The sequence below is a fragment of the Kryptolebias marmoratus genome, linkage group LG2, assembly GCF_001649575.2.
Source record: "Kryptolebias marmoratus isolate JLee-2015 linkage group LG2, ASM164957v2, whole genome shotgun sequence".
In the NCBI taxonomy this organism is placed as follows: Eukaryota; Metazoa; Chordata; class Actinopteri; order Cyprinodontiformes; family Rivulidae; genus Kryptolebias; species Kryptolebias marmoratus.
In genome coordinates this window covers 19873597-19895539 of record NC_051431.1, presented here as the reverse complement: position 1 = coordinate 19895539, position 21943 = coordinate 19873597, and the positions used below count along the sequence as shown (strand labels likewise).

The window sequence follows — 21943 nt, the reverse complement described above, 5'->3', positions numbered from 1 at the left end:
CAGCAAAAACAGACTTATCAGCAAAAACAGACTTATCAATGGGTTTGTGCTTATTCTGAATAACTCACCAGTTTGTCATCCAGATGAATCCCACTGATCTCAAAGTCAAACATGAACAACTCTGCCACTCGCCTGAGAAGACAACCGCAAAATATTCAAAACAGTCTTCGGATTTCACATTATTACATACAAAAATAAGTTTGGAAATGCATCTGGTGCAGCAGTCAACAAATCTACAGTACTGTAAAGAATAATAGTGCCCTCCTGCTCATTTCTTAATACGTCACTTCCAAGCAGCCCGACTTTCTTGTAACCTTTTAGTGACCTGGGTCAAGATTTTCACCCTTTGGATGCGTTTTTTCCCCCCACTTGTTTTCTATCCACTTCTTGTACCTGATCATGACAGCATATTGTGCCTAAAAGTTAGGAAAGAAGCCTGAATAACCATCTACAGCAGATAAACAGTATGTGAAAATAATGCCTGTTTTAAAAAAACAACCTGAGAGACGACTCGCCCTTCAGCTGATCGTCTGTCTGTCAGGTATTCAACTAATTCATCTTTTTCAATCTGTGTTATCTTTGGTATTTTTTTTATAGATTCAACTAGACACGAGAACTCGTTTTTCATTCTTTTCTTTTCTGCTTTTATTGTACTCAACCCCATATTTTAGCAGAAAGCTTTTATAAAGTCGACTTCTGTTTGATTTGTTGGATGATGTGCAATTTCAAAAGAAAATGACAGTAGGTAAAAGGATGGTAATTATATGGCGCCTTTATAGCCGACCAGGCTAGAAAAATATTTTGAATTAAAAACTGGCAACGCAGACACACAATATGTGCTCTGTACCCATCCACACAGCACTAAATCACCACAAAGATTATCTGAATAAATCTTTCTGCAGAGTCTAATCAGTGCTTTAGATCACATTCACGCATCGACGGGGCACACCGGAGGCAGGGAGAGATCAGCGTCTTGCCCAGGGACACTTCGACATGCGGCACACTGCTGGAATCGAACCTCCAACTCTAACAGCTGAGCCACAGGTGAGGGTGAATGCGTTTTCTCTCATCTACCGGTTTGCCGCAGGGTTGTGTTCTTTCCCCTCTTTTGTTTGTTTTGTATAAAAAGGATGATCAAAGCCATCAAGATGGGTGCCGTGCCTTTAGTGAATGAATTTATCATGAGCGTGAGTCATCGTTTTTAATCATCACGGTGGCGAAAACTAAAATTATTAGGATTTGTTCCGTCGTGCCCCTCTCTTTTTATAAACAATTAGGCTCGCATAAAAGGACTCGACAGGAAAGAAGATCGAGAAGTGGTCAATCTGCAAAGAAAGCCTGTAAAAGATCTACAAAAACTACAGTATTACTTAAGACCTCTTGAATAAATTACTGTACAAGTCTGCCTCCTTGAGGTAAAATGTTGAGAAATGAGCAGGGAAAACACAGCAGAGGCACAGCTAAATATACTGAATAAATATACAAAAATAAAAAAAACCTACTTTGTGTCAGGGTCCAGTTGAGCCACAGCTTTCGGGTTGTCCAGCAGATTCTTCAGGCTCCTGCACAGCTCAACATTGGTGTTCAGTCTGAAACGCAAGCGGCTCCGTTTATCAGAACCGAAGCATGCGGGGAACAGTCAATGAAAACGCTGACAATGATCAGCGTTGCTCATTTCTACATGAGGAAACGGAGCCACAGAAGAACTCTTACTTCTCCACAACGGTGCCGATCTCCATGCAGGTCTTCTCTGCGGCCTCGCGGTACTCTGGGTCTGGATGAGCCACTTTTATGAAGTCTGCCTGCAGGAATCAAGGCGCCGTCAACAACAGTAACACAGCAGGCAGCAGGCTTTCAGAGCTTTGTGTGGCCTGACCCCAGTCTTTTCTCCAGCTATCCCTCTTTAAATCTGACCAGTGCGTATATCGTCCATAAGATTCTTATACTTTAACACGTCCGCAAAGGTGGGTCTTCGCTGCGCCGCCCTTCATCAAGACATCAGCAGGCAAACTCAGGATAATCCTTTAAAATACCCTTATTTACATTTACTGGAATACCTTTCACTTCTTTCGTTTTTAAATTGCACAACACATTTAAACTTAGATATATATTTGGTTATTATGACTAAGATATGGGTAATTTCCTCATTGCTGGAAAGTCTGATCCTCCTAACGAGCTTGCAAAACAGTCGAATAAGAAATGCCAGAGATGTCCAGGGTACAAACTATGAAACGATGTGACCGTTTACTAAAAATAATTCAAATGAAAACATTGTTTTTCATTCACCTGCTCTTACAGGTAGGGGCTGATTTTGAAGAAGGGTACAAACCCCATTGGTGGATGTACTGCTAACTCTTAATCAATCTTTTAAGCTTTTTAAGGTTTACACCATTCCTGATGCTCTGGCTGATCTAAAGCTTCAGCCCCAAACCAGGGCTGATTTTCTTGACTTGAAGCTGGGTGAACACCACTTCAGTTCTGACAGTAACTCACCAGATCAGCCACTTTACACAGTAACTCACCAGATCAGCCACTTTACAGAGCCCATCAGAGAGCCGGTCGAAGCACCGCACGGTCTCCACACCTGGAGGGGAAGAACAAGCCGCGTCCAGCAGGAGCTCCGTGCGCTGCAGGGCTGCCTTCGAGGCCACCTGGAAACCTGCAGGACAGGTGAGTTCAGGGACTCCAAACAAGCCCTGGGTCACACACACCGGGTGGAAATGCCATTACGAACTATATCCACAAATAAAAAGCAGCCTTTGTGTTTTCGTCGTTTAGGTGAGTGTTGCGGTGTCGACAGAAATACGGCACGAACCACGTTTTTCTCCGAGAGATCCAGCCGCCTGTGAGGTTTGGCATTGAAGGCGGCTCCGACAGGTGACCAGGTGGTGACATGCCTCCGAAAACGCGTCCACGGGCACCTGTGTTTTACGAGGTGAACGAGACCTCTGCACGCAGACATCCTGCACTAAACGTTGTGACCCGGACAGGTTTACTGCGGCTTTAAGTGCTGACAGCGACGGACAGAGGACATACTACACTTTAGCCTCAACGTTAGCCTGCACACAAAAGCCGGGACTGTCTTCACTTCAGCCCGTTAAAATAACACATTACAAACTTTTCTCTGGGTACAAACCAGACTTCTTAAAGTCACATGTGAAAAACACCTGTCTCTCTCTCTAGTAAATATACTTGCTAACACGCTAGCTCATTAGCTAATCAAAGTAAATCTGAATGTCTGAACCGTCGAGCATTTTCGTGAAAGTAAAACAAACAAAAAAACAGATTAGATTAAGTTTAATAATATTTAAATAAAAACGAGTAAAACTACATTATTGTTGCTGTTCTAAATACAGCAAGTTCTTAAAGCAAGCCTGTGTAATAATTATTGTTTGAAGGAGGCAGTGCTGTCGAAAGTGCGAAAAGCTTTCGATAACTCTGTCGTCACACGGGAGGAACAACGGTCCGCTTTTAGAGCACCTTCACAATAAAAGCACGCGTTTTTGACAGAATCAGAACAAAAATCTGTAAGAATAGGCGGAATATTGTAATTATTCTAGTTTCTCACTCAGATACCAAAAATAAAAAGATTCTACAATTATATGTCCAGTTTCAGTTCTGTCTGTCATTTGGCCTTAAGATTTGTTATTTAGTCCTTAAATTACTCATGTATACAAGATATGTATTGAAAACCTGTAAACAAAGTATAATAAAATTTTACTTGCACAGACTTTTGACTCTCTATCTGCAAATATTCTTTGCTTGTTTATTAAAAATAATTAAAAAATTGATCAGATTAGAACAATTCTTTCCTAATGTAAAAAGATTATAAAATGGACCACACCTACGAGAAATCCACACAAACCCTTGAATTGATGTCTTTAATAACAGAAGGAATAACTCATTCATTGCACTCCACGAACACATTGCATCAATAGTATTCCTGCGAAATTGTTTATTAAAGATGTAGTACGAAAAACATTGAGGAGGAAAAAAAAGGTCATCAAGCGACTGCATTTAGAAACCTCAAATAAGAGTTTAAGTCAACTCAGAAAAACAATTTAATACTGAAAGCAGGTGACAAGACAATTAAAAAGGTCTTCCCAATGTGAGAAATCATTGCATTTTGCTTAAAGTACTAAAGTACCTGGCAAAAACAAACCAAAAAAAGTACCAGTCTATGACATATGGCGAAGGAAAATAATAAAAAAAAAAACCCTCAAACTTAAATAAACACTTTGCTACTGACTGATCGTCAAACCGTTCAATTTAATTCTCAATCACATATTTACATCTATTCACTATAATACAAAACAAAGCTAATAAACAACCAAAAAAAAAAAGTGTGGGGAAGAGAATTTTTGTCCATTTGGCTCATATTATCTGAATACAGTCAAGCTCTAAGTGTGTGGATTTACATAGGAGTGCTGTAGTTTGTTCCGGTCGGTGTGCTCGGACGTGTGCCGACCTGAAATCATTTCTCATCTTTACCTTAGCTCGAAAACAAACTGCACTGCTTCGAGACTACAGTAAACTTAGTTGACCCCTGAGTTTCTAATGCTAAACTAGTGTATTAAATACCTCATTACAGTGTTTCTTAGTGCAAGCCAGCAATATGCTTGATTAAACAGAGGTATATTAGATAGCACCCAAAGCTGACAAGATTCTCCGGAACGGTTACTCTGCCGGCCACATCGCAACAAGCAGTATGGGAGGTGGTGTTCTGCTCCGTGTCTTTATGAAAAACCAGCAGTTCAAATGCTTGAATTTGTATAACATCTATAAACATGTTTTTTCTTTTTTCTTTTTTTCATAGAAAATATAAATATCCCTGAATGAAACAGATTCACAGCATTTTATTCAGACTCCAGTGCTACTATCATCACGTGTCCGTAACCTCTCGGGTAAAATGTCCCGCCTGCAGCCGGCGTCCCCTTCATTCGCTGTCGTGATAATTTACCGTCCGCTTCCCGCGGTTGCGCGTGTTGACGCGCGTTTTCCGCTGCGCTTTGGCGTACGTCTCGTAGTTGTCCTCCTCCTCGTCCGAGGCGGCCCGCCGGCGGCGCCGTGGCAGCTGGCGGCTCGCAGCCCTTTCGCTGGTCCGCGTCCGCGCTTGGCTTCTCCTCTTTGGACTGCTGTGGGACCCTGAGCTGGCAAAAGAGTGTCCGGAGGCAGAAGACAGCTGCTTGCTTTCTGAGTCTGAACTGTCGTCGTTGCTGCTGCAGCTCTTCTTCCTTTTAGGTTTGGACCGCCTCGCGTCGCTCCTCGAAGAAGCGGCGTTCTCCTCCTGGCTGGAATCGGAGTGGGACGAAGTGGCGCTCTCCCGTTTGGATTCCCTTTTGGAGTGCTTTGAGGAGCTGGACCTGCTGTTTCTGTCGTTCACTGGCTCCTTCTCTCCATCCTCCTCCTCAGAGTCTGAGGTGTAAATCCGTTTCCTCTTGGAGGGGAGCTGGACCCGGGCTTCACTCGAAGACGCTCTCTTAGACTGTCTTGTATTGTATCGGTCCTCACTCGACTCGGCGTCTCTCTTTTTACCGTTTCTTTGTCTATGCTGGTTTGCCGGGGCAGAGTCTTCCTCGGACAGAGAGTTCTCTGAGATGTATGTCTTTTTTGGTAGAGCTCGAAGGTTCAGCCGTCTGTTGGATGCGTCGTCGGACGGATCCGACTCCTCTTCCGACGAGCCAGTGGAGCGCTTCCTCCTCAGCTTCCACTGAAGTTCGTATTCCCGCTCCGAAGTGTCCGAAGCCAACGTGTTGCAGCGCGGCCTTTTGTTCTTATTCCTTGTTGGCCTCTTTCTTTCAAAGTCAGACCCGTCACTGGAGCAGGCTTTCACTCTTTTCTTGTGCAGGCCAGACCTCAGAGAATTGCCGAGTTCGTCCGATTCCGCAACGTCTAGTTTATTAGTTGAGGCAGATTTTTGTTTGTCTTGGCTTTTTAATAGCGAAACTTTCCGTTTTTTCTTTGAGTCCCTCTGGAATGATTCTTTCACATTTTGTCCATTTTGGTGCAGGTGGTTCTGGGAGCTGTCCCCTTTGTCTTCTTCTTCATCTGAGCTTACAGGAGGTTTGTGTCGTGTGGTTTGGCCTTTCGCGTCCTCCTCCTCCTCACTAATGATCTTAGTTTTCCTTCCTGAACTGGTTGCCGTGCTTCTCGAGGCTTTCTGATCCTCCTCTTCCCCAGAGCTGTCCTCAGGAGTTTCTTCTTGCTCCGAGTTGCTGTCAGACTTGTGATGTTTTCCACCATGTCCGTTCACATGGGACAAAGTATCTGCAAAGGAAAAAACAAAAAAAAGTTCAAGACATAACACTCGAAGCTGCTTCCCTAGCAAAGAAAAAAAAAATATGCAATGAGGTTGAGCGATTGGAGGAATTTATCGACCATCAACGATGGGCTGAACCATTCCACGATTGGTTTTTTTAAGAGCGATTTTTTTTTTTTCTTGGCCTACGAACCCCCCACTCCACCCTTCTCCATGTGCCACCAAGTGCAGCACCAATCTATTTACTCAAAATTATACCAGAAAGAAAGAGTAGCGTATGTTCAGAAAACATTTATTTGAACAATAACCACAGTGGTGGAAGGGAAACAGAGACGGGCTTTTTTAAAACCAGTATAACTACACTTACAGCTCCAGTGTTTCTATCTTACAAACTCTGCTAAGTGTGAAATGACAAAATATAAAATTAAACAAAAACTAAACAATAAAAATGAACTCCTCCAGCAGAGAACGTGTGTGCTTCCATAAAAAAAAAAAAAACATCTTCGCTGCTGTTTTTAGTCTTATACTGAGCAATTTGGCGCATACAAAATAAATAAATGACTATTTTTTAAAAAGTTTTTACTTCTATTGGGTGACTGGAGTTTAAATTGATTGGATAAGAAAAGCACGGACAGGGCCTTGCAAAATTAAAAAACCTTAATACGCAAAGGTACATTTCTTACCATTTCCCTTAGTCTTGTCAGTCTGTCTCATTGTCTTCGGTTTTATGGACCTTGCATCTCCGTTCTGCTTAATCTGGGAGGAGGAGGAAATATCGCTGTCGTTGCCCTCGTCCTCAGCCTTGGATTCACCATCGGATTCCTTAGTATTCTGGGAACCTAAAACAAAACAAACAAAAAAAAAACAAAACAGTAAAAATGTATCACAACTTGTCCAAAATCAGAAAAAAAAATTCCATCTACACATACGCCTACCTCCGTCTGTGTCTGAGCTGCTCTGGATCACAGCGGTGCGTTTACTGATACGAGCCGCGTGGCGAATACGGCTGCTGCTTCTAATCGGCATCTTCTCCTCCTCCTCCTCTTCGAAGTCTTCGTCAGACGCATCGAGAAGCTTCATCTTATTAACAGCAGCCCTCGCCGTCTTTCGTTTGAGAGACCTGCGAATGCTGACCTCCCGTTCGCTGTCCGAGCCCCGGGACACGGCTCTGTCCGAGTCCCGGCGGGGACGCCTCCTCCGGCGGGACGTCCTGCTGCTGTGGCCGTTTGTCTCCGCTCTGCTCTCTGAACACAAAGCCGCCCGGGATCGGGATCAGGATCAAACGAGGTAACCTGCGGGTGTTTCGGTGCTCGGGCCTCGAGGCCGAACACGGCGACTGCTGCTCACCTGCTCTCGTTTTGTCTCCAGCGGCGCGGTTTCTGGTCAGTCGCGTCCTCCTGCTGGGATAGGGCCCGTCTGAAGACAGTGAAGATGCCTCCCCGTCTTCTCCACCTTCACTCTCAGATTCCTCCTCCTCCTCCTCCTCCTCTTCTTCTTCGCTGTCAATCTCAGCAACTAGCCACAATGATCACATTTCCAGAACATTTAAGCACAACACTATTCTGTGTGGGTTATGTGGGCATTCATCACTCCTGACCTTTCTTCTTCTTCTTTTTCTTCTTCTGCTTGGAGCGGTTGCTTCTCGTGACTCTTGCTTTTTGTCTGCTTTGATGAGGTTTTGAAGAACCTGGACGTTTATTTTCTTCATCTGAATCACTGAGTTCACTCTCGCTTTCAGTCTCTGAAGAGGAAAAAAATGTATCAATAAAATAAACAGTTACTTCATAGGATAAGAATTCATAAGAGCTTTTAATAACACGTCCATCAAACGAGTTCAGTTTAATGTCACGTCTCCAAAATGTGGATTTTATTTCATCCAGATAATAACACTGAAAGTTTAATATTTAAAGCAGAGTGTTTGTAGTCATAAATAAAAGGGAAATATTGTCTCATTCCACAACAAGAAAGCTTCTCTCCTGATTAATATTTTAATTATTTCTCACATGATAAACGGGTTACAGATAGCTTTTGAAGTTTCAGTTTCTCTAAAAATCACTTTACACTAGAAAACACAAACAACCGTGAGGGTCACACTAGTCTCTGACGGCACAAACACACTTATAAAATAAATTAACCTCCATTCGGCGTAGACCCCATGAAAGCTGAAGTCACAGTAAGAAAAGCTGCTCTCAGTTCCTCCGTACCTGGAGTTGACGAGGCAGCTTTGGAGCCGGACTCGTCCTCCGAGGAGCTGCGACCTGAGCTGCTGCCTCGACTCCTCCTTGCTCTCTCAGGAACGGACACTTTGGCTGAGGTAGATTTGGTTACTGATATCGACTCCAATTTTTCCTGAGTTTTGACACCAGCCCTTTTTTGACTTAGAGAAACACAAGAAAAACACGGCGCTTTTTGAAAAAAAAAAAAAAAAAAAAAAAAAAAAAGCAGTCACGTGTAAAATGTCACATAATGTAGGGACAGAAACGGGATTCTGCTGTGCGCAACAGAAGGAAACAAAAAAACAAGTTGCAACAGGAAAGTATGAAGTCAAATGAAGCCAAACAAAGAGGAGGAGAACTAGCACACCTTGTTGTGGCAGAGGGCTGATCCTGCTGCGTTTTCTTGCGAAACCTCTGACTGCGGCGGAGCCTCTCGCTGCTTTTGATAGCAGTTTTGTACTCTGATATGATTGTTCTGATCTGCTCCTCAAAGAAGGCAGACAGCCGCAAGGTCATACTGTAAATCTAGAAGAGATTAAAGAGAATGACAAAAAATTAATCAAATCCAGAAAAATAAAATAAAAAAAAAACAGATGATTTAAAACATCTCATATTTGAAGCCAGGGGACGTTTTCAACAGATTAATGTCGCCTCCAAAACTGTAATTAGCCCCCACCTTGGAGCGTTTGTTGGGTGTGTAGGCTTTAGCGTTGGCAAATATTAAGCGCGTGTCTTTGCACAGCTCTATGGGGTTTTCATAGTGATCTTCCTCCAGGGTCCTTTTCACCGTGCCAAAGTCCATCGGTGTATCAATAATGTCAAAGTAGTCCTGAATATGCAAACAAAAACAAGACTTGGACCTCAGCAACACAGTTCATAGCTCAAACCAAACTTGTAGCCGTTTGATGATGTGGCCTCGGCTGCTGTGCCAACTTACCGGATAGTTCTCGGGATCCACAGGCTGCCTGAACGGCTCCGAGTCCTCGCAGTCAAATATATAGTTGACCAGGTTCTTGCACTGTTCTTTCCAGGAATCTCTGTCCGGCGGCACCTCCACCGAGTGCTGCAGACACAGAGAACAAAGAAAAGAAATGATAAAACAGCTTCACTTTTAGCTTCTCTTCCTAAATGATCCCACAGTCTCATGGTCTACATCAGAGCTGTCCAATCCTGGTCCTGGAGGGCTGCTGTCCTGCATGTTTTAGATGTTTCTCTGCTTTGACACACCTGATTTAAATGACAGTGATTCACAGGCTTCTACAGAATGAAAGAGCAGATAAACAACTAAACCATGCAGGATAGTGGCCCTCCAGAACCAGGATCGGACACCACTGGTCTACATGAACACACGTTCATAATAAGTTCCACCAACGATCGTTCAGTGTCAGGATTCTTCAAATGAATTTTAGGGTTTTATCAGTTTCTGATCACCTGACGCAGTCTGTGTCCCGACGACGTTCCTGGTGCTTCTGTGTCTTCTTCCTGTCAGATGAGCCACATTCAGAGTTTTGTTTTAAATGTAATCGGTGAAAATCAAGCCATTTACTGACGAGCTCACAGATAGAAAACACGAACAATAAATACAAACAATATTACAATAATGTTTTTATCTTGATCAGTTCTAGTCATGATGAAAAAATCTATTTTTTCCAGCTAAATTCACATATAAATGTCTCATTTTACGCATCATTAGCCACAGAATGGCTCCATGTTTCCCCTCTTAAAGCTGTCAGGCTGTTTTAGACTGCAGTCAAACCCATTGAAACTTTTGCACACTAAATGTGGCTACACCCACATTTGGTGTGCACCAGTAAATTCATAAGAACAGCAAGGATAAGAAAAAAAAAAGCTGAAAACTCCTCTTTCTGCCAGAGAACTGACAGCCTGAAGCTGCTGTATACATTTAGTCATGCGCTTGCAACTTCTCTTGAGAACAAGTTGCCTGAAAGGCTTTTTAATTTATCCAGACTTGCCTCGTCATCGTCGTCCATTTCCTCCACAGCGCTGTAAATCTCCATGAGATCCGTGCAGCTCGGATTGCTGCGGGTGGAAGGGAGACGGGTCAGCGGAAAATGTAGAAATTAATGTAAACGATATGGTTCTCTGTAATTTAACACCAGAGACATGACCATAAAATATACATGTTTTAGAAGTTCAACATTCGGTAACACGTACTTGACAAATTTCTGGAGGACATTTGAGATGATTTTTGCAGAGTGGGCAATCTTGCTCCTCGGCTCATTGAAAGTGCGAGCGTTGTGTGCGATGTACCTGGCATCCCAGATTAATGCAGAGAGGCGCCTGCGGAGCACACAAGATCAGTGTCTGCCTCAAAGTAAAGTGTTAAGATGTTGCAAAGACAGAATAAATAAAACCACTTGGATGAAAACCGACTGGAGGAACTGACCTGTAGAATCGGTTCATCAGACGCAGCTTGATGGTGCCCAGATCGGTGGGATAGGCGATCACGGTGCAGTAGGTGGGATACTGGACCAAGTCCACGGGACCGGAAAACGGAGCTGCGATCTCTGTGTCACAAACGCACAGGACAGCGAGTCTGTAACTCTGCACCTTTATGTCACCTCAGGTAAGTAAATGATGGAAAGTCAACAGCTGACGATAAACCTAAAGAACTGGCGGCTTCTGAGTACGCACCGACAGTGATGAGCTGATCGATGCCAGCGATGATGCGTTCACACTCCTCGTCTCGGCTCCTCTCGCCCCACTCCCCTGCCAGAGGCTTGTACATCAGTTCTTTCATCTCCTCTGCTGTCACCGGGATTCCTCCTCCCTCCATCTCTGGCTGCTGGGCTGCACGGCGTACACGTACACATATTTTTAAATAAACCAAACTACGATCAACTCCCGACGCTCATCCTTGAGATGGCTAAACCTAAAAGGTCTATTACCATCATCTACGATTGGCTCCAAATCCCACGGACTCAGTTTTTCAGTTTCCCCATTGTCCCATCTGTGGGAACACAGATCAACACAGTGTAACAATCAGCCAATTTATTTTGTTTGTTCATTTTCTTACTGTCCAGCAAGCCATGTAAAAATGCAAAACCTGCGTGTAAATTTCTCAAAAGTGCTGCCGTTTTGTTTTTTCACACCTGACTTTGAAGCACTGGAAGAGGCTATCTGGGTATTCTGGCTGGTAGGGCTCCTGACAGACGATGGTCCCAAACCACCAGGCATCGTCAATTACTGAGCGAAATCTGTCATCTGTCAGTCAGAGGAAAAAAATTTTAAAAATAAACCAAGCTCACACCGAGAGTAAACAGAAGCTGTCGCCTATTTCTCTAAAGGACTGCAAGTCAAACAATTTAAAACTGATTTATAGATAAACAAAAAACAAACCCTCATTTATTATTTAGAAAAAAATCTTCAAACTAACATGAAGCCTCCAAAGTGCATTTCCTAATTTGTATCAAAACCTAAAAGTTATTCAAAATAAATGAAACTTATGGACAGAAGAATAAACTAACATGACGAGGAACGAGCAGACTCACTTGGTTGCCAGTTTCGACGGAGTGCTTCATCATAACTTTGCCTCAACACCAAAAAATCGATCACGTCTGGCATGTCATGATACCTGCAGGGGAAAACAAAGTGTCGCTTTACGGAACGATACATGTAAACTACAGGATAATAATAAATACACTCCACAAAAACCGACCACATGAAAGAGAGCCAACTGTCTCCACAGATGAGATTCAAACATGAGCTGCCTACTTGATTGAGAAGGACTTGTCTGTGATTTTGCCCGTGCCGTGGTCGATGAGGGACAGCTTCACGCAGCACAGCGTCGGAGGACAAACTTCGTATTTGATGCCAGTGATCTTCACAAACTCTTGATCCTGGAAGGACAAACAAAACAAAAACCAGCAGGATTTTAATTTTATTTCTAGCTCTGAGATTTAGAATCAACTTTTAAATCTGAAATTTAGGATTTATAAGGTCTCGGTGAATATTCCGTAGAAAACAGACAACTTCTGGTATTTACCACTTGCCACTAAAAGGCGATAACGTGTTCGCCCGTGGCAGATTTGAATGAAACTCAGACATCAGGCACAGCTACGCCTGATTAACTTTTAAAGATGGCTGCCACAGATAAAAAAAAAACTGTGATGGTAGCAGCTGAGCACCTTCCACAACACGTACTATAATAACTCCTCAACATAAGACAATCTCAGTTTAAACTCTAGCATGAAAGACGGCGGGCGACATGCATTCCTTCAAGGATTGTTTAGGTCTTTAATTTTATGTTATTAAGTTATCTACTGGAACATTCCAGTGTTCTTCCTTAAGCTTTAACTCATACCCTCAGCTCCATTTTCTTCCACGGCTGTTTCTCCAGGTTGATGGGGTAAAGCTCGCTCCGACTCACAGCCTCGACGTAAGCCTCGTGCCCCTGCCGAAAGTAGATCACCTGACAGAGGAGGAAAAAAAACAATCTTAGAAGGTAATTTAACTCTGTTCATAAGAGCTTTACTTCCACCACAAGCTGGACACAGTAATTACGCTTGAAAAATATATTTCTACATCCCCGCACAATGCAACATGTGAAATTAATCTAATTTTAAAAAAATACTAAATAAGTACAGCTATTTTGTGTGTCTGTGCTGCATTGTTCCATGTGACAAATGTTATAAATGAACAAGAAAGGGCCTCTGAGGTGTACATTTTCTGACACTAGAAGGTATAAAAATGAGCACGTGTCCATGTCTTGGTTCTGAAACTGTGACAGTAAGAGCCACTGATATGATCACGTACCTCATCGCCCATTTGGGGAACAAAAGGAGACTTCCTGGGAATAACGTCGGTGATCCACGCTGATGGTCTGAACTCGTTGGACACTTCCCTGTTAATAGATGGTCTGGCCTTTGGACGCTGATGGGAACAACAACATATAAAATGTTACACATGAAGTTATAAACACAACTCATTTTATTTATTTATGATGGAATCTAAAACTAACCACTTCAGATTTACACAGAAGTGTCAAACTCACCCTGGGTGAGTGAGTTTTGACTTTCTTGGACTTCTCTTTGCGTTTCTTTGCAGGTTTTTCCTCCTCGTCGCTTTGCTGCTGCTGCTGCTTCTCCTCCTCCTCCTCGTGCTCTTCCTCCTCCTCCTCAGAGCTGCTGAGTCTGCGCCTCACTCGTTTCCGTGACGACAAGGGGGTGGAGGGCTGCAGGTTTATGCCAGCATCTGCTGTCCAGTCAGAGTACTCGCTGGATGAGTGGCTGCGCACAGGAAAACCACACGGGTTAAATCAGCATCGCAAACACTGGACTTTGACTCATCCTGAGTGAAAGTACCACGCGGACCGCCGTCTTACACAATACAACCATGAAAGAAAAGTTTGACGTGTAAAGGTATAGCTTTATACCTTGAGGTGTCGCTTTTCCACTCCTCCTCATCATTAGAAGAGTCCAGTTCAGTGACATCCAGTTCATTTTCCTGAAAAAAAACAAACAAAAACAACCTCAGAAGCTTGTATCCCACACATTTTACATAGTCACAAAGGTGTGCTTAACGTGATACCTCGGAGTGTACGTCTGAACTGGCCGTCTCCTCTCCCTCTTCACACGAGAACTCGATCAGCTCCAGTGAGCCTCGGCGGCCGTGGGCTCTCTTCGCAGTGGGGGGCTCGTCGTCCGAATCATCCTGGGGACAGAGAGCCGACTGAGCACTCGTACAACATAAGAGACAACCCACTTGTGTCCCGTTATACTCTGATGTAATAGTTTGAGAAATGGTTATTAACATGTGGCGTGTTAAACGGGGAAAAGACAATATCTGTATCACGGTTTTTGGTTCTGTAATTTGTACAGTCCAACAAGATTTCAACACAAACTGAAGCCTTTGCTCCACACTATGAACAGCAGTCTACACAAAATTCAAACTACGACTGAAGCCCTTCTGGTGGGGAGATCACCCTCCAATCTGAGAGCCAGGACTTTGATCCCTGCAGTGTGCCGAGACACTAAATCCCCCAAAGACTGAATAGAATAAAGTGATGTATATAAAGTGTAAAATAATTTAAAAACACTGGATGTGTGTGTGTGTGTGAACCTGAAAAGGGTAAAGAGGCTGGAACATCGATCATTTACAAAACGAGATATCTACCCGGCAGCTGTAGAAAATGCGTCTCTTCTTTGTGTTGTACAGAAGCACCTCCTCATCTCCTCTGACGACTCGAATGTCCTCCTGGTGCCTGAAAAATCATTTCTGTGATGTTTATCTCGAGAAGCAATAGAAAGGTGGGAGGAAAAGTACACCATCAAATACACCAAAAAGGCATAAATTACACCCATAGGCACTTCTAGTCATAGTCAAGAAGAAAGAAAAAAAAAAAAAAAGCTGCTGATAACATTTTTGTGTATCCTAAACAAAATAATTGAGTTTGCAAACCAAGCTGTATTTTTATGAATTTAATATTTGTCTAAGAAGTAAGACAATCTGATAAAAACATCTTTGCAAAACTTTTTACTCATTAAATCAAACATTCAAAAAACTCAATTTTTATAAAATCTATAAAAAGACCACCTGTTAGCACCTGGAGTATCTGCTGGGGATGACCTTCAGCTACTAACACACCCAGTTAAGCTTAATATCTGTAAAACTGACTGAGTTACAGCCATGTTTGCTACAACTGATCAGCTGTGGAGGCCATCTTGTATCAAAAGTTAATCAGTTTTAAGTGTACAATTTTTGATTACTTCCTGGCCTTTAAGTTGAGAGCTGTAGATCTATTAAGAAGTTCTATAAAAAGGGCTCCATAACAAGTTAACTCTACCTATAGCTGCTGGACGCCAGTTCAGGAACCACCACCCTGCGTCTCCAGGCCTGCAGGTCTCTCTCCGTGGCCATCTGGCTGCGAGGAGCATTCTGATGCATTTGTCTTACGCCCTCTACTTGTCCGCTGCGGCGCAGGCCCACGTTAGGAGAGGACTGCACGTCTGCCCGGTCATTTACAGACACTGCAGCAAAGGAAAAAAAAAATAAAATAAAATAAATAAATGCTCGAGTGCTCCTGGAGCACCGTCAAGGGCACTGTATGAGTCAACAAAAACGATCCAGAGCAGCACGGATACCTCTGCGAGGCGTGCTCGGTGCTGGCGCCAACACTGGGCCGTGGGCTTCGGCTTGCCCTTCTGGACCGGCTCTGGACCCCGCCGTCGCTCCCGCCCGAGGCTGGCTCTGCCGGTCTTGTTGCTCCTGGAGCTGCCGGATGGCCTCGTCCAGAAGGCTGCTGCGTCTCACTGTTACCTCCTCGTGCTCGGCGGTCTGCTGGCTGATGACCTGCTCCACCACCTCACCGTCACCTGAAGACAAAACAGAGAAAATTTAAAACGTGAGGATTTTAAGGTAAAATAATCAAACTCTAATTTAGGTGTGTTTTCTTTTAATTTAGTTGGCTGATGCCTCTTTGAAAGTTCATTACTGCATCATAAGGCTGCAGGATGTTAGAAAAACATGATATTATTGTTTAATATTGCAATGACAATATCAATTCTGATTAACCCATTTCCCCCCCTCACTTCTTAATTTCTCTTCTGTCATCATTATCATCTAAACCTGCTGTGGGCATCAAGAGTACTGGCTGTTTGAACGAATCTATTAGCAGCAAGCAGAACATGAATGCTTAACAGCCTGTGATTTATTGCAGTCCAAGCAGTTCTGTGTGATACTGATATTATCCTTACTGATACTGCAATGACAAATTTTCTATCCATTGTGCAGCCCTACGGCGTGAAATATCAAAAAGTAAGGCTTTATAAAGTAAGTTTCCTTTGGTTATATAATGTTAAATTAAAGTCTTACTGGTGGCTACGTATCCTAACTGAGGAACCAGGTGCTCGGCAGCAATGTTCTCCCTCCCGGGGACAAGGCGCTGGTACCTGAAATTAAGTCAAATATAAACATTTAAAAACCACTGCAGAGTTTATTAAAAAAAAAAATACAGTTCAATGATGGTTATGAACAAAATAATGTTTGGCTTTACAATAAAGTGCTGTTACTAAAAAGGTAGATGTGCACAGACAATATAATTTTATAGTTAACGGAGACGAGGAAAAGGTTAAAAAATTAATAGAAGTTTGTGACTCGAGATATCAAATAGAGAAAGACTGTAGTTAACGCAAGTGCTTAAAGTGACCAGAGAAATGACTGGTCTCTGAGAAAATGCCTAAAGATTCACTTTTTCTTGTTTAAAACACAAAAGCATTGCTTGATTTTCCGCTGAGAGGTAATCAACGTTCCTGATGGTGTAAACTCAAGTTGGCGCACCTGAAGATCTTAGAATAAAAGAGCATCAAATGTCACGTATGACTTTAGCCAGAATCTCACTTGGCAGCGACTCTTGGTGCCAAACTGGGAGCGGTATTTGCGAGAAAGTCTCCAAAATGCCTGCAGCCGTTCTCAATTTCCACATGAGCAACAGAACCTTGCTGTCTTGTTGCTTGAATTTTGAGCGTGTTCAAATGTCACCTGGTACCCATCTAGAGAGCTAAAGCTGTATGTGATTAATCACTACTTTTTTGTTTTTGCTACTGTATGGAAACACGTAGGCATCTGTAACGTGACATTATGTGCATTGCTTGCACTTGCAAAGTAAAACGTGCATCAAAGTAAATCAGGGGAAAACACTCCTGTAATTGCACAGCTGCTGTGCTGAGTTTCCCCCTGAGCATCATGGGAGGTTTCCTCCCTGAACTCGTCTTATGACTCCTGTGTTGCAGTTTGACGGGTGCCACAGTCTCTGGACTGGGTCACCAACTGAGCCCGCCTCGACCGACAGACAGGTCGGTTCTAAGTACATAAGCAAGTAAATAAATATGAAAGAAAGATAGTAGAGGCATTCTCCTGTAGTCATTTGAGCAGTAACAGGTCGGTGTGCACCCCCACCACACTTATTAATAGCCCATTTTGCATATTTTCTCCAACTTCTGCAGCCGGGGAGTAAATCGTGCACATGCCACAGGCTGTCAGCGCATGCGTGATGAAGTAGGTGCTGCTTGCTGAGAAAGCACAACGTACCCTGCTTGAGTTTTCAGGCAAACGTATTAATGATTTTAGGAGCCTTTCTTTGACTTGAGCTCTGGGTTTTGCCAGAAAACATCGGAGGCTACAGCCCCAAATGTCCAGGTCCAACCTGTGGACCGTATTACTGGAGGCAGAGCCTGCGCAGCAGGGACGTCGGTATGAAAGTCCCACCTACACACCTAACTCAATAAGTTAGTAAAACTACACATATTAAAAAAAATGCATGTCTGAACATTCAGCAGCAAGTGAAGAGCTAGGTGAATCAACAACAACAAAAAAATACAACCTAAAAAAAGATATCTAAAGTGCTTTTTTATTTTTAAGTCAGATAAATGTCCCATTCATTCATGTAGCATGGCCTTACTAATTTTACTGTAGCCAGGCACTAGGTGGCGCTCATCCTTTGTAGCTTCATCTTCCAGCTTCTGGTCCCATCTACAACTACATTGGTCTGAACCTGCCTGTCTTCATTTCTAAAGAATACAGGTTTGCGAGCTGTGCACAAGAAAATAGACCGTAATTTTCAAAAACTGCCTGAGCAGAATGCAGCCGCATGGCTCGCTGGACAGGTGCAAAACATAAACTGAACACTCGGGTTTGGTCGCAGACACTCACAGTTCCCCGAGACTGAAAATTTGCCAATTTTCTCGCAAGTTTGAGTCACCAAGTAGTGGCAGTCCAGTGAGATGCAGGTATTCGTGGTTTCAGGGCAATCAGAACGAAGCTCGACGTCTCGACTACCTTGGTGGATGGGGGTTTCCATCGACGTCTACCAGGAACGGCGGGGGCATGAGATGGGGTGCCTGCTGCGTCTGCTCATCCAACACAAAGCCGTTGGCGTCCCGAATGAGCGGCCGGTAGTCCGTGTGGAAAAACACCTGGTCTGGAAGCTGCGGGGAACAGGAGGAGCAACAGTTTCACAAGCGGCTTCACGTCGCTGCTCCGTTTTATAAATACTCAACGAAGGACGAATTGAACGTTTATTTCTGCTGGTTTGGTCCAACGTTCCAAAGAACGTCTCTGACAGGAAAAACGCAGCGGCGCGTCTTGCCTTTTCGTAGGGCTTGGAACCGCCGAAGCCGAAGATGAGCAGATGGCCGTGCGAGTCTGTGCAGGCGAAACGCTGACCATCAGGAGTGAATTTGCAGTCAAACACGGCTCCGTGACCCTGACCTTCAATCTGGATGGAAAAACAAAACAACCCAATTTACTTACAAGAAGATGACGGGATAAATGTTCTTTTTCTCTTTGGTTTTCTAATACTTGAAATGTGAGAAGTAGAATGTTCTCTCTCTCTGTTGAGCCATGTATCCATATAACTCCAAGTAGTGATGATTTCTACTTATAAAGTTGTTTTAATTAGAGAGAAAATTCACATCATCCTTCCAACTATTGCCTCTGATTCCCTGTCAGATAAATCAGCTTTAGAAATGTCACCGGAACCTGATATTGGACTGTTTTTGTCCTGTTGAGCTCTCTGAATTGTCAAAAATAATAGCTTCATCCAAACCATCAACATGTCTGTCAGATCCCATCCCAACCAGACTGTTCAAAGATGTTTCTCCCCCAATTAATATCCCCATTTTGGATCTGCTTAATTTATCTCTAATGACTGGTTATGTACCCAGAGATTTAAAGTTGCTGTAATTAAACCTTTACTTAAGAAACGTGATCTTGATTCAGGAGATCGAATCTCTAATTTATCCCAAAGATTTTTGAGAAAATAGATGTGAATCAATTGTGTGAACATCTGGACAGAAATAATCTGTTTGAGGAGTTTGAGACAACTTTTGTTGTGATTTGACGCTATATAAATAAATTGAATTGAAAGTTCTAGTCTCTGTTTAATTCTAGGAGTTCTGAAAGATTAACATTTTATAAACCACATTTTGTGTCCTTGTCTAATCTATTTGTAGGAGTGTAAGAGTTGCATAACAAAAACGTACAGAAAAGACGGACCAGTTATGTTTTAAACAACTCAATTTTACAGTTTCCTTCCTCCATGTGAGCATAATTTATAATTTACATCATTCCACGTCTCTAAATAATTCAACAAAGCCGCACTGTTGTTGTGTTTTTGTTGCCTGTGTGAAACATTTGCGTACCATGTTGAAGTAATGCTGCGTCTTCTTCCCTCGCTGCAGATCCCAGATGAAGACGTTCCCGTCGTGGCCAGCGGACAGGATGATCCTGGGATCAAAGGGGTGTGGTTCGAGGACAAACACCTCCGCCTCATGGCCCTGAAAACAAACGTTCAACCGGGTGGTATCAACTTATTCACTGCTCCGCTGTTCACTGAGGAGAAGGGAAGGAAACGGCGACCACGTACTTTGAGGATATGTAGCAGCTGCCCTGTGTAGGAGTTCCACACTTTGAGGAGATGGTTGTTAACGGCCGTGACGACTGTATTGTCATGGCGATCCCACGCTACCATGGTGACTTTGGGTTTAAAGTAGCTTTCTTCTTCACTCATTGGTTCAGCACTGAGAGGGGGAAAAAAACAAAACAAAATAAAACATTTTTTAGATTTACACGACGGGTGTTGAACAGTTAACAGTTTGCTGTGCCTACTCGTTGTGCACCAGTAACAATATATAATCTGCAACCTGTAAGTGCTAATATTTTCTTAGTAAATAGGGGTTTGCTTTTAGAAAAGATGCATGCCAGAGCTTGTTTTCCTTCGACAGTTACATTTTGTGTGCTCTCTTCTGCACTTTGCCAAAGATTGCAAACCAGATGGTGGTATAATAATAAAAATAACTTTTTTTAAAATCTCGAGTCAGACAAAAATATTGTAGGATGTGGTATTTTAGTTACCTCGGCTCATTAAAGATGTTAAAAAGTTGTCAGTGAAGCTCCCTTTTCATTTTTTCCACGCTAGGCAAATGTGGGCAGAAATGAATTTGTTTTAATTAAAAAAAGAAAAGAAAAAACTTTGATCCAGACTTTTACTTTAGTCCTGTTTTGTATTGGCAAATTTAGCTGTGTACATCCAAATGTGTGTATTTAACAGCGTGACGGGGCCTGAATATGTTGGAGCACGCTTCCAAGAAGAAAAATAATCCATAAGAGTTCTCTGCTATTACGCAACAAAACAGAAATTACAGCATTATGTTAATGGTTTTGCTTTTTACTATCAATCTGTGCAAAGTTATCCTAACTAAATAATTAGTACATTTAAAAATTTCAAACCTTTTCCACCTAAATTTCTAGGAATGACAACCATCCTTCTGTAGCCAATTGTTTTGTAATGAGGGAAAGCAAACATTGACCCATTATTTACAGCTGAGCTATGTATCTTTCTGAAAAAGCAACCTGGAAGTGACTAGTTGACAATAACAGATGACAGAGCCAACACCGTCTTACAACTGAACAAACATTTGGGATAAATCTACTTCTCGGCTGACGTCAGCACGTGTTTTACTTGGCTGCTGCTCGTTGAGCAATCGGCACTCGCTTATCATCTCTGGGCACAAATCAAAAATACCACACCAAGAAAGGACACCGTCGAGCTCGGCCCATACCCGGGAAGAGTAGCGGACATGTTGAGCAGGATGCACCTCCACCGCTGCCGCAGATGGAGCTTCCAGATGCGCGCCGTTCCATCGCGACTCCCACTTACAAACCTGAGACAGGACGACACCCCGTGACTTACTTGGTACAATACGTTTAAAGGCAGGCACGTGGTGCAATAATAAAAAGCTGAGAATACATACCTTTCACCTGAGTGACAAAACTGGATGCTGTCAACTTTGTCCTAGGAAAGGAAGAGTCATAAGAACAGTGTAGTGTTGGTGTCCAATATAAAAATTAAAAAGCTCTAAGTTTATGTTAGACAATGTCACTTAACATGCCAACTCACCGTGTGCTCGTGGAGCTCTGACACCTTCTCCGGGCTTCCGTTTCCCAAATAATATATTCTAATGACATCATCAGTACTTCCTGTTGCCAAGAACATCCCACCTGAGAAAGAAATCATTGAAAAAAAAAAAAAAACATAAAATGAGTTTCGGGCATTCAAACCAAGCTTCACACACACACAAACAAAAAGTTTCAAATTCTAAAAAACTGCTCATGAAATTAAGTGAAGTCGTACGCACAGCCTGCAGGTTTGTTAAACACTAAAAACATTTTGACACATTGAGAATTAGCAACAATAAGCTGGTTACCTGGACTGAACGAGGAGCACACCGTCTGAACGCCAGGCCTCGGCCGCTCTGTGAATTTGTGTGGCCGATCGCTGGAAAGAAAAATTGGTAAAGAGTTGAAACGAAATCCGACCACAGCTTCAGCTTTACTGACAAACACAAGTCTGACAAACAATATCCCTTTAGGATGTGACGGTGGTCACTGCCAGCTCTGCTACAAACACTACTGCTAATTGTAGGCACATAATTTAACCTTTATCCCCCCC

General features: G+C 43.0%; 2 protein-coding genes across 4 annotated transcripts in view; both read right to left on the bottom strand.

Moving 5' to 3' along the window:
• The window catches only part of mipepa (mitochondrial intermediate peptidase a), a 30149-nt gene extending 26731 nt beyond the window's left edge, over positions 1-3418 (bottom strand). Inside the window, exons 1-5 of the mRNA XM_017420040.3 lie at positions 2816-3418; positions 2523-2696; positions 1714-1802; positions 1503-1589; positions 69-132 (exon numbers count right to left, since the gene is read on the bottom strand). Of these exons, the coding sequence (XP_017275529.1) occupies positions 69-132; positions 1503-1589; positions 1714-1802; positions 2523-2696; positions 2816-2962 (561 nt within the window). The 5' untranslated portion in view covers positions 2963-3418. The remainder of the gene's footprint in view (positions 1-68; positions 133-1502; positions 1590-1713; positions 1803-2522; positions 2697-2815) is intronic.
• Positions 3419-3867: 449 nt separating this feature from the next.
• The window catches only part of brwd1 (bromodomain and WD repeat domain containing 1), a 25903-nt gene continuing 7827 nt past the window's right edge, over positions 3868-21943 (bottom strand). Inside the window, exons 10-44 of one of the 3 annotated variants that reach the window (XM_017420038.3) lie at positions 21699-21769; positions 21392-21492; positions 21246-21286; positions 21054-21155; positions 19859-20012; positions 19635-19769; positions 18581-18709; positions 18271-18419; positions 16309-16385; positions 15579-15809; positions 15281-15464; positions 14611-14698; positions 14026-14148; positions 13871-13941; positions 13457-13724; positions 13252-13368; positions 12800-12907; positions 12211-12335; positions 11988-12070; positions 11589-11700; positions 11385-11446; positions 11131-11286; positions 10883-11003; positions 10651-10776; positions 10449-10515; positions 9907-9957; positions 9413-9538; positions 9152-9304; positions 8843-9000; positions 8464-8636; positions 7857-8000; positions 7607-7774; positions 7195-7503; positions 6943-7098; positions 3868-6267 (exon numbers count right to left, since the gene is read on the bottom strand). In XM_017420038.3, the coding sequence (XP_017275527.1) occupies positions 4937-6267; positions 6943-7098; positions 7195-7503; positions 7607-7774; positions 7857-8000; positions 8464-8636; positions 8843-9000; positions 9152-9304; positions 9413-9538; positions 9907-9957; positions 10449-10515; positions 10651-10776; positions 10883-11003; positions 11131-11286; positions 11385-11446; positions 11589-11700; positions 11988-12070; positions 12211-12335; positions 12800-12907; positions 13252-13368; positions 13457-13724; positions 13871-13941; positions 14026-14148; positions 14611-14698; positions 15281-15464; positions 15579-15809; positions 16309-16385; positions 18271-18419; positions 18581-18709; positions 19635-19769; positions 19859-20012; positions 21054-21155; positions 21246-21286; positions 21392-21492; positions 21699-21769 (5770 nt within the window). In that variant the 3' untranslated portion in view covers positions 3868-4936. Of the gene's footprint in view, positions 6268-6942; positions 7099-7194; positions 7504-7606; positions 7775-7856; positions 8001-8463; positions 8665-8842; positions 9001-9151; positions 9305-9412; positions 9539-9906; positions 9958-10448; positions 10516-10650; positions 10777-10882; positions 11004-11130; positions 11287-11384; positions 11447-11588; positions 11701-11987; positions 12071-12210; positions 12336-12799; positions 12908-13251; positions 13369-13456; positions 13725-13870; positions 13942-14025; positions 14149-14610; positions 14699-15280; positions 15465-15578; positions 15810-16308; positions 16386-18270; positions 18420-18580; positions 18710-19634; positions 19770-19858; positions 20013-21053; positions 21156-21245; positions 21287-21391; positions 21493-21698; positions 21770-21943 lie in introns of those variants that run through there. The other 2 variants (XM_017420039.3, XR_005234337.1) reach the window with 2 other exon arrangements.